A 12,161-nucleotide genomic window follows, 5' to 3' on the forward strand; every position below is an offset into this window, starting at 1 on the left:
ACTCCTTGCAAGATTGCAAACCCAGAACTGTTTGCTAAAATGTCAGAGACACGCGCGGGTATCTTATGCGGTTTGGCATTGCCTGAAAAGTCTTGGTCGCTTCACTTCTCTGTTTTTACTCTATCGGCACTCGCATGCCCTGTCCGGGGTCGAAGGGTTGATCTTGACACTGGGTGTTGTGTCTGCACGTGTACAGTATAGGCGGCACCTCGAACCAGCGCAAGATCGGTATGTCGACTGGCCACAATACAGACGCCCGTTCATTCTGAACATCACGTACTGGTTACTCCGGTACTGGAATTTTGTACCCTGCGAGTATGGATCATGCAATTATACATTTCATTAAGGTTGACGTGTTACTTGAAGGACTCTCCAAAGGCAAATGGATGCTTATCAAAGGGAGTCTGCTCGGATACAGGAGGTGAGGGGTTAACTTATGGTGGTTGTGAAGGAGGGACGCTGTAGACAATGAGTTTTTGAAATACATGTACATGTACATCAATCAGATCGGTAGGGAAATTGAAGCAAAACTACAGAGAAATGTTTTACCCTCTATAGTGCAAATAGTGCCTAAGCGTGGCAGCAACGAACAGGGACGATGCTGATTTGCTGACGGGTGCGTGAGAAAAGAGTCAAATGCCCCTGGGTCACGGTGGTGAGCTAGCTAAGTTAGTTCTCCGACTCTCTGCTGCTAGTGTTACAATGTAATTGAGGTACATGTACATGTATCGTAATGAGTGTACAATAGTCACATGTAGGTTTTATGGTGGTGATAGTGCTCCTTGTCCAGCCTAGCATACAATCATGTACATTTCACATGCACGTGTACATGTACATACATGTATGATGTAGACGATTGTAGATACATGTACAATGTAGTGGTGAACACAGCATGCGGCGTTGCCCCGTGACACACTGCAGTGCTACTCAACAACTCGGTCTATTTGATCCGGCATAGATATACTGGTGTGCTGCTTTGTTGTCCAATTACAATGAAACCTAATTGTCCAAGAGCTGCAATGATTGTTCTGTGAGACTGCTGGAAAAGGACACTGCGATGCGCCAAGTGTCACGGGGACAGGATAGCAGCTAGCTTCACTCCCAAGCTCCTCTTGGCCTTCATTGGCATGTTGAAGAGGGCGGGAAAGAAGCTCCTACAACGGGTCGGTTAGTCCTGCAGTGAGCCTCTAGAGTCCTTCTTCAAACCATGTCTACCGGCTGAAGAGAATCGGAGATGTGCCGACTGTCATGCCTGCTCCACGGAAGTGTTCCAGTTAGGTTTTTCATGTCGCACTTCTTGTTCTCAGTCCACTATTAGCGATGACGGTAACACATTGTCTCGTGTGCAGTGCCATGCATACCAGGACGTGATTATTTGGACTAGTATGTATTAGCGTAATGACCACTGGACATGACGAGCGTCTTCGAGACAGAAACAATGGCGTGGATGAGGGTATCTGCAGAGCTTGAAATCATACCGCAGAACATCAGCACGTACACCAACACCAACACCTAGCTAATTTGGCGAAGTGTGACACCGACCACTACAGGCCGGATTTACAGGTCAAATTGCATAATAAATGAGCGATGAGGTCATGTAACGCAGTTAATGTCGTGATGAGGAGAGGGTTAGAGCCAGAAAAATGTCCACCCACAATCACCATGACTTGCCCGGCGAACGCGGATCCACATCTGTACTTGTCGTGCCGGTATGTACGATGTACAGGACATACAGGTAATACATACATGACATTAATTTTTAGCTTTGCTAGCAGAGAATTCATTCTAGTAGTGGGTCGAGATGCTTACCAATTTCGTCAGTGATCACATCAATGACCGTGCAGTTTTCCACGTAAATGCCACCTCACAAATGTCTGCAATCTCATACATGTACATGTACATGTCATGTACATGTACATGTACGGTGTACTATCACTATTATGGTTGTGATAATGACTCAGCACATCGGGACCTTGCTGTATTTCCAGTAGGTTGCACTAGAGAACGCGAAATGTTGCTGGAGGTCCGATGTTTCTCATTCCAAACTTGAAAGTATTGCAATGTTCTATGTCCATGACTTTCCCATGACCCGCCCCAGATTCATCCGCATGCCAAGCAAGTAAGCGAGTAGTCAGTGCCAGCTCTGGAGGCTCAACTGTTCCGTTCAATGCCGTGGGCCGGTGTCGGCTCATGCGTGGGACCGTCACTCTGCAATACGTGTACATACGTGTACCGGTAATAGGAATGTCATTGTACGTCTCCTAATGCGGTCTGGAGTGCACAGTTGACATGGATCGAGTTGTGAACTTTCACTAACGTCACACTGAGCTGCCATGGGGACCATCGCCGTATTTTCCGCCTGTCACACTGAGGAAATTCAGGTTCGGATACATCGAGGTCAAAAGCCTTAGAGTTGAGTTGTTACACTACCACAATATCATCTTGATCGCGTCACTAAATTGATCCAAATTTCATGATGTGCACAGTGCTTACAAGTGGATTGAACCCCTGCTACCTCGGTGAACTTTGAGTGAAAGTTCACAACTCAGCAGTCATATCCCGGCGACCATTCTGGTGGTTTTCGGCCACTGCATACCCGCGTACTTGCAGTTGCTATTTTGTTCTACTTGGAGGGCATCTTGCAGGTGTGATGTTATGTGGTGTAATCGGCTATTGTGTGTTGAGTACTTACTCTGCTCTGAACATACCCCTCGTCTCAGATAGAGGCCCGGGGTGGATAGATCTACAAGTAACGTGATATCTATAAGTAACGTGATATCTATAAGTAACGTGATATCTGTAAGTTGAAGCAGGACGGATATCCGTAACTGAATTACCGACATGGCTATGGCTACCACGGACGGTGACAGACATGCATGATTATGCTGATGTAATAACGTCCGTACACGCGCCTGACCCTTTCACAGCATGCGGTATGTTGATTGTAAAACACAACTATTCTTTAAACGTGTTACTTTGAACATGATTGTATTTCATGAGTTACGTGACGAAATGATCAGTGGCTAGAGCGAGCTACATGATGGTATGCATGGTTTTGGTTAGTCAGTGCAAATGTAAATTCAGTGTGCACCGAGCACTAGAAAACTGCGCGTGGTGCTATTGAGAACCAAGGCAGGCTGTCTAGTTTTCACAAACGAACATCTGGTGGAATGGCGAGAACATTCCAAGCCTCTCAACTGCCATCAAAAACACATACGCGTCACGTGACGGAAATAGAGGTTAATTAAGTGCAGTATTCAATATTCTCGGCGGCAAGCCATGTAATGATCCTGATAGCCATGTGCGTGTACAGTGTTACTGTACATGCAGCACTACGGATAACAAAATCATTGAACAACAGGATTGTGATTCACATGGAACATTACAACACACACGTACACGTCGGGAGGACCAGAACACATTCGACATTTCCGCTGCCACACTCAATTCCTCAGATGCATACATACAACTACATGTGCATGTACATTGTAGTCCTCGACTCCGGCAAATGTATCAATCTATTTTCACGCGCCACGTTATTAGTATTACCGCCAATACCGGTATGTAAGCGTCCAGTCGGCTGTGTCAGATTCGTGTTGTTACCCGGACTACAAGCATTACAAAAAATTCTAGGGTAGACTAAGAGACCAGGGAACGCTAAGACAGTAAGAGTAAGACCGTCTGCTAAGGTCGTTTCCTTTTCCCAGCTCTGGTAACCATGGTTAACTATGGCGTGTGGGGGGGGGGGGGGTCTTCTGACGCCAAGGCAGTGCTCCCCACCTAGGACCCCAGAAAGGGCATTGGACATACACTGTAGGAGGTAACTGGTTATGTCTATGAGTATGAGTGAATGTTTCCACTGTCTCCAGCCACCGTTCCCACCTTGATCAGGTTTGGCGCATATGCAGGGCCAGCTCGGGCACATACAGATGCAGGGCCAGCTCGGGCACAGGCACAATATGGCCACAGTACAGAAGTAAGCGCGCAAACTCATGAACCCTCGCAGGGTTATTTTCGCAGTCGATGAGCTCAGGCCAGTGGCGCAGTGCTCGCGTCCCTCAGTGGAGAATAACTTACTGACGTTGTAACGGTGACCGGTTACTGTGTGTGCTGGCGTTAGTTAGTATTCTTATGTACACGGTCACCTGCAGCATGCAGGGTGTGGCCTGTAGCCGCTTAGCACATAGTCCTCGCACATCCCAACACATTCATGCGAGTCCCTTGATATCATTTTTATACAATATGAGCCATTTGCGTAATTGCCATTATGCAGTTTATCAGCACGGTATGAATGTCCACCCACCCCTATCCTTTCTAAAAATAGCCTCGTACGGGACAAAGGGTTAATTCTACTGGGTAAGCACAGACAAGTCGTAACATCACGCAAGAGTGCCCCCCCCCCCCCCCCATCACTCCCATACCTATTTTAGTTCAATGGTATTGTACCACCAACAGGGTTATGACGTATGTGACAGGTTCACCAGAGCACGAGATACAGTGCACATTGTGACAATACCACACAGAGTTTAGCATTGGCTGATACCACGTAGTCCAGGAAGCATACTCAATAATTATTTTGATTCAAAAGCAGTCATACTGACTATGGGATGTGCATGGCTGTGGCCTCAGTTATAGCTGATATTATTAATTAGTGCTGTGGACAGTTCTTGTAGCAGAATGCAGGAAAGCCAGAAGTACTACACATTGTGTGTTTGACCATTCTCCACAAAGAAAGCGATACAGATTGGCAAATGGGGGAAGGGGGAGAGAGAAAGAAAGAGAGAGAGAGAGAGAGAGAGAGAGAGAGAGAGAGAGAGAGAGATAGAGAGAGAGAGAGAGAGAGAGAGAGAGAGAGAGAGAGATAACGAGGGCAAGAGAGGGGGGGGGGGGGGGGGGGGGCGCTACATCATTGTTACACTACACTAACTTATAATGCAGACGAGTAATGTTGCACGAAGTAACATGTTCAGCAAACTGGTGCAGAGCACGTGCATACATACACAACACGATAATACTGACAAGACCATTGCATGTTATACTGGGTTGAATTGCCAGTGCTGATAATCTTGGGTAACATAAATAGCGATACGAGGCTCAACATTTCTCTCAAGTTCGTAGGTTAGGTAGGCAGTGTGCAGTGGCAGGGGAGAAAGAAGTGGTGGGGGGAGGAGCGGGTTTCCGCAACAACGGTGACAAAGAATGGCTAGAAGTCCAGGCCACCAGAAGAGGCATGCCCAGTCACTGGTTGCCATGCTTGGCCTCGCAAGCTGGTAGCTCTATCCTCTGGCCCTATTGAGCCGAGCCAAGATGAATGGTCCCGGCAGCTTGTGCATGTTCATAATTCGCTGGTGGGAAAGCGACGAAGCAGGGTGACAGAAGACAGTTAGTGATACTGGACTGGATGTGTGGGTCTCCTAGCAGAATGTCACTGTACTCTGCAATAGATCTGCTGCTGGATTCTCTTCAAGGCCGGAAAATACCCATATTGCGCTCTCAAATTGTCTTAGTAATGCCAAATGCAAACGTCCAGCGGGGATGCCGCAAGAGCTTACGCACAGACCGTCAGGACAGTCGATTGCATGCCCAACTGGTTCAGGGTGATACTGGTGTAGTATTGTGTTGCCGTGTTTGGCAATGGCTGGCATCCTGTGCACTCATCACCAGGAACATGCCATCCATGCTCGTCATAGTTTGTACTTAGAGCTAGGATAGTGCTGGATAGTGGCCAGGTGGGAGTGGATAAATCTGGAGTTTTAAGAAGATCTCAAGCTTGACTGCACAGCGGCAGTGGTGGTATAGTGGCTGCATCAGCTGCATTTACACGTCTGTACTGTCATCATATTTAACGTCTCCACGCGGGCATCCTTTGCGTTAGAACCGGTCGTGAAGAGCAGGATTACGCTTCCCAGGCGATCGGCCACACAGCAGGGTTTCGCCGACGCGTGCGGGTTCAGATTGTTGTACATTGAGATGACAGATGAGTACGCAGAGCCGGATGACCATCGGTACGGACAAGCCCCGGAGCAGTGGTTCGGCCGGAACTTCTCTGGTTCTCGCACCCAGTCCCAGCCGAGGTCCCGTCTGAAGTTTAGCTCGAGGTCTTTGACGCAGCAGTTCTCTGGATTGCGTCCACGAATCTTACGGCAATACTCGCCGTCCAGGGTTTGCCGCTTGGACCTGCGACGGAGGCGTCTCGAGTCCGGTGCGGATGTGTGAGACATAGTGTGAATGTATGCATCGGCCAACTGGCGCTGGAGAGTGCCATTCTCCACCGGAAGAAATGGCATGATGCCATTGATGAACCGTTCGATCGCACTGTCCTCCTCACGATGTATAGAGTGAATGTGCAGCTCAAGACGGCACGTATTGTTTGGACACGGCTCTGCCAACCACTGGCGAACCACTCGCTTCACATCAAACACGACGTCATCTCGCGTGGCGAGGTCAATGTCAACACCGTCGACGAACATGCGTCGCGTCCCCTTGGGGCCGGCTACGACCTGGAGTAGCTCGATGCGAACGTGATGCGGTCCCGTCGCCGCATCCTTGTCCTGGCTATGGCTGGGTACAAAGGCGAAGTTCAGCTCGCCTTGGTAGATGTCTGAGAGGTTTCCACCCAGCTCGGCCTTTATTCTCCTATGATCAGCCAGGATAGCAACGTAGCTGTGCTCAGCATGCACTGTGGGGAAAAAACAGAAACAAAAGATCGCAACACAAGAAACGCGCAGTGTTAGTGGAAAGTATGGTGCTCCCTGTGGCAATCAGTTCACGCAAATTACGTATTACCCAACAAGGCTGACTGATGCGAACACATGTTTAGTGTATACAGCCACACCAGTTTTAAATTCATTTCGTAAACTGAGGTTTTCGCCAGGAACAAGTATGATAATTATTATATTGATATATTGCCGGACTACAACAATATTGGTAGTAACTCGTCTTTCCTCCTGTCGGCATTCAGATATACCCTTCCTTTCGATGGAAACAGTGTCCCTGATAGTGGAACATGACCATTGCAAATATGTTTGCCATATCTGCAGCTGAGTTCCTTCCATTATGAAGTCATGCACTACGTTCCCTAGTAGAATACCCCCCCCCCCCCCCCCCCCCGTTGCATACTTTGTATTCACATCGACTATAATTAACCTATGTAGTAAGGAGTCATCTTTCCATGCCATAATAGTATAATCCAGAAATTCAAGCACCCATGCCAAAGGAAATATGTACAGTATGCCTTTCTTTTAGCTAGACCAGAGTACATTACTGGATGTTCTAGTTCTTGATACAGTGTCAGACACATACAGTGCATGTGTGTGGAAACTGGTAGTAACCCCACTGCGTATCAAGAACACTTTATTGAAGTGATAGGTAAACAATGATAAAGATAGTCATTGGAACATAGTTCCCTTGTTAACAAAGAGACCGACAGTCAGGAGTCTTTGCCAGCACTAGGCTCCACCTGCCCACAATTCACAACCTATCATATTATGTGTCCAACACTGAGGCAACACTGGCCGAAGTTGCCAGGTGACCAGTGGACAAGGTGCTGCTGCCTTTGCAATCTAATTCTCTGTGCTGAGTTCAGGAAAATGGCAATGGGCTGGAATTACATGACCCCAGCTAATCCCTTCAGGCACGATGTGTGGCAACAAACACATTGTTCTCTGAGCCCACACACTAGCTGCTCAGAGTAGCTGTCTAAGACAGACTCACTACAGTACAGTGGTCTGGCATGGAATCTGGAAAACTGCCCCACTAACTGCTCCATATCACTTGTGCCAGGAATCGTGAAGCTTTGAAAGTGCACAATGCTTCTGGAGTTGAACTGCTTTGTGCACAAAGGGCCACTTCAGTGGGCAAATGCCTTTGGACATCCTGACCTTAGACTCAAGACTTGAGTCCTCTGTTTCTTAGGCAATCTCTGATTGCTGGGACTGCTTGTACAAGTACATGCAGAATATTCGTCTTGAGGAATGTGGGATGGCACGGTGCAGGGTCTTGCCTCTATTGTAATGGATCAGTAGCCGGATGAACAGGAGTACATATCTCTTGGTGCGGATCATATTCATAGGCCATCACAAAATACCCCAAGCCCTCTGGACCCCTGTGATGGTTGGCCCGGACAATGCACTGTGCATGTATTCTGGATACACACTGACCACTTGTAATAGTCCACACTAATGATTAGCAAGCTGATCTGTTACTGGTTTGTGGTGTACCTGCCACACGTCTACGTCAAATGTAGCTAGTGTCTGAATAATGACACCCAGTTTGCAAAGTAATGTAAAGTAGCTGATTTGCACAAAGTGTTCAACCACCATCTCTCTGCATGGGTCTTGCTTAGGAAAGCGATTCATTTGCAGGGAACCGTAAAGGATCCTTCATTCACCATTAGCTTGCAGTCGCCGAAAGCCTGTCCGGTATACCTCTCCATCTTGGAGGTGGCGGCATTCCTTTCTCGTAAGAGTGCAACTGGTTGTCATCCCAGCCGAGCTGGAGGTCCTGGCAGCTGTGTACTACTGTTCATGTGTATCTATGCGTGACATTGTATGTAGCATGTCTGATTGCTCCATGTGATCACTGTCTGATCTCACACAACAACAAAATAAAGAAAAAGGAGAGAAATAATTGACCCAATATCAAACCGTTTCAGCTCGCCATACATCACACAGGTGGGGTAGCCAGGGTGACAAGAGCATGAGTCTCTTCCATCAATCTCCTCAGCTCCAGCATGTGCTTCCAAGCTTTTGTATGGTGAATTTCACCATAATGATTTGGGACATACAGGCTGAAGGGGTTCTGGAATGCACCAATTTTCCTCCACAAGAGGTCAATTTGTAGCAGGTTCTTGAACATGGGCTTTGAGAGGAGCTCAGACTGATCCTAAGACACATGATACGAGCTGAATTTCGAGGCTACTCAAGAATGGATTTTGTATGAGCCTGGCAGCAGAGTTTCTTCAACTTGGCAACCCTTTGCAGGAAGGAAGTTCTTCAAGTATTGTGCGTGCAGGTAGAAAACTAGACTTTCTGAAACGTAGAGAATTCAAGTCCTTTTCCAGCTCTTCATTTCCACCAACTTCTATCCCAGACCATAGTGAATGCTGTGCTGATACAAAATTCCACACTATGATCACGTTCCATGTACAGTAGGTGTTGTTGCTTGCATTTCAAAGTCGTTTTCTGTTGGTTATGGTAACAAATTCAAGTCTAGCTCAGGGACATGCCTAATGAAGAGGGCACTCCACTGGAGATTTCTATTGCGCCCTCACCACTACTTAGCTGACACCTTCAGACTAACCATACTTCTCTTTTCTAGTGGATGACCAGCTCAACAACAGGGCTCAACAACCAGTACAACTTACAAGTGAGGTGCTCAGTCCATGCGCATAACATGCATAACATCGCAGACTAAAGCCTACTCTTCCACGCAGTACATGCAGTCCGTTCCCTTGCAAGTAACTTGTCCTGCATTTTTATTGTCACTATCTAGTTGGTCTGCGTATTGGGGTGTTTTCCTGATCTAGATCTCCCTCTACTCTAGTCTAGAGTGCGATCTGTAGCAGAAATGACCGCTTAGGAGTCGCACCCTGGCTGCACCAGACCGCCAACAACTGACTGCTTTAGCCTTTAGGATAGGGTTCTCACGCCAGCGCGTGCAACGAGGCCAGCGCTCTGACCACGAAATGAAGGCAACCCAACAAGTAGCCCTAGACACACGCCCTGAGGGCACTGGGACATGATGAAGGCAAACTGCCCTCACTCTGCACAACCATGTAGAGTAATTCTGAGTGCTGGGGCATATGCCTGCCAACGAAACCACGGATCAAGTGTGCTTTGCGCGTGTTGCCATGAAATATACCTGCCTACTCTCTATTGTCAACAAACAAGATTTATTTTCTGAAGTATTAGCATGCCTCGCCGACGGAATTGAAATCCAAAAAACTTGTCTGAAAGCATTGACGCGTGAACAACATTCCACATCTGCAGGTATTCTCATACTATTTTTGTCCTTACCAATTTCTCCACGAATTTCCAGTACTTTGTTGGTCTTGCTGTAATAATGGTCGTGGTTTGCATCTTGGCTTTCATCCTCCCAGTCCAAGGCTGACCTCCGCTTGCGCCGATTCACACTCTTCACAGCTGCATGGTATGTACGCAGAATACTTGTTTCCAGAGCCGGGTGATCGTCGCTGAAATTGGCCTGTGGCAGTTCGGTTATTCCCAGCTTGGACAAGATCTGCACTTCTATTGCCTCGGTTCGCCTTGCAATAGCCGTGGCCTCGTCCAGGTGACACGACGAGGAGGACCGAACTCCGGGCGGCATCAGGGCGCATCCTAGCGCAAGTACGACACACACTACGCCTTTTGCCGACATTAGGAGGCAATTGCCAGACATGATTCTTTAGATGTTGGCAGCCACTGGATGAGCGATTGAATGAGAGGCTGTTCCTGTACGCTCCCTCTCTCGCCTACAACTTACAGAAAATGATGTCTCGGGCGAGTGATGGGTTCAACATATAACACATCGACTGTGTGGTGAATGCTGCTCGACAGGTGAGAGGCCCAGGTAACTGCGAGACTCGCTACAGCTCAACATCAACGCACGTAAAGTTAGGTGGCGGCCTCTCGATTCACAGCACACACTTTCAGTCCGATTGAGACTGATAGCTGTCCTGAAAACCGGCGAAATCTATGGGACAATGCACGCAAGTGGATACTTGGAGGCTGAGAGCGGGTGTTCAAAGCTACTTGTCACTTGCTAGTGACTGAAGAAGCAGTGAAGCCAGTATGCCAGTAGAAGTCGGCAGTTCCAGCAGTGCTAGTGGCGATTGTTCTAGTAGCGGACTACTGATGTATACTGGCTTATTACACTGCAGGCCCCGGTGGTGGTGGTGATAGCGATATGCCAGCTCTGCTGGAAACATTGGCGGCAGTGGTCACCGGCCCGAAGCCTTTCCAGGCTAGTCCTCAAAGGAGTAGCGCAGTATCAGCATGCGCACCCGGAGGAGTGCTTCGTGGCTGCGTCTCTATTCTCGCTAGCCACGGTCATGTCTGTGGATGCAGGGTTGGTGAGCGCAGGTGTTGATACCTGCGGATAGGTGCTTCTCCGACTGACGATATCTGCGAATCTACTAGTATTATACGGCAGTGCGAAACACTCTAGCTTTGCTGGCAGGCAGCACAGGCTTACAGTTGTAGGGTTGTCGCTTATCATGCCATATTCAGAACTGATGCAGTACGTATACGTAACGGTCGTTCTTGGCCGGCCTGGAGCTAGCTAGCTCCAGCGGATTTTTATGGATTTTTATGTACATGTAGGTTTGCAGCGTACGGAAAACCGTAGTTATCGCGGACAACCGGCAAAAACAACAAACATGCAACCCAATTCTATGGTGCTATGATGTGTGTGTGTGTGTGTGTGTCTCGGGGGGAGGGGCGATAAATCAACAAAAAATGCAACCCCAAACTAGTATTGCGCCTTGATGTGTATGTGACTCGGGGGACGTCGACGGGCGAGCGATACTGCATGACCCTGTACAAAGAGTGCTGGTCAGGCTTGTACTTTGTAGAATCTTCGCTGTGTCCCTGTTGGGTGCAGGGTAGAGTCAGCAGCTATTCGTGGACTGGATAGGCAGAAGTAGGCATACAATACATGGGACCTTGCACTTGTTGCAGAGTGGGGCTGCGTGTGTCTAGGGCCGTGTGAAAGCCAATGGCAATGAAGCCATCAGGGCTGCGTCGCGCAGCCGCAGGGTCCGTGAGTTGATCCCGGGATCGGGAGCTCTGCGACGGCTACAGCCAAACTCACGTACCGGTACCTACATTGCAGTGCAGTGTTGAGGCCGTGACCCGTGAGTACTCCACCATCACCTGAAATATTAATTGTCACCCTGATGTAGGCGGACCTGTCCGAGTTTTCGGTCGCCGACCAGTGGCAAAGAGAACACAAATCATACACCATTGCACGGTGCATACATGTACATGTATCCTGATGTAGTCCTAGGCACTGTAGACTAGGATCACAATACGTGTACATCAGCAGCAATGGCAGTCGGCAGGCAGGCGGTTACCAATACAAGACACCTTCTGCTTGGGCCAGTTCAGGACAGCACTAGCGGCCAGTTCAGGACAGCACTAGCGGCCAGTTCAGGACAGCAC

General features: G+C 48.4%; 1 protein-coding gene across 1 annotated transcript; it reads right to left on the reverse strand.

The window, feature by feature from the left end:
• Window positions 1-4,525: 4,525 nt before the first annotated feature.
• LOC135805544 (transforming growth factor beta-1 proprotein-like) lies at window positions 4,526-11,257 on the reverse strand. The gene is made up of 2 exons (XM_065319595.1): window positions 10,017-11,257; window positions 4,526-6,679 (listed from the first exon to the last, which is right to left on the reverse strand). The coding sequence occupies exons 1-2, from the start codon at window positions 10,396-10,398 to the stop codon at window positions 5,808-5,810; spliced, it is 1,254 nt and encodes a 417-aa protein (XP_065175667.1). The 5' UTR covers window positions 10,399-11,257; the 3' UTR covers window positions 4,526-5,807.
• Window positions 11,258-12,161: the final 904 nt, after the last annotated feature.

This window comes from Sycon ciliatum, chromosome 1 (assembly GCF_964019385.1).
Source record: "Sycon ciliatum chromosome 1, ocSycCili1.1, whole genome shotgun sequence".
Lineage (NCBI taxonomy): Eukaryota > Metazoa > Porifera > Calcarea > Leucosolenida > Sycettidae > Sycon > Sycon ciliatum.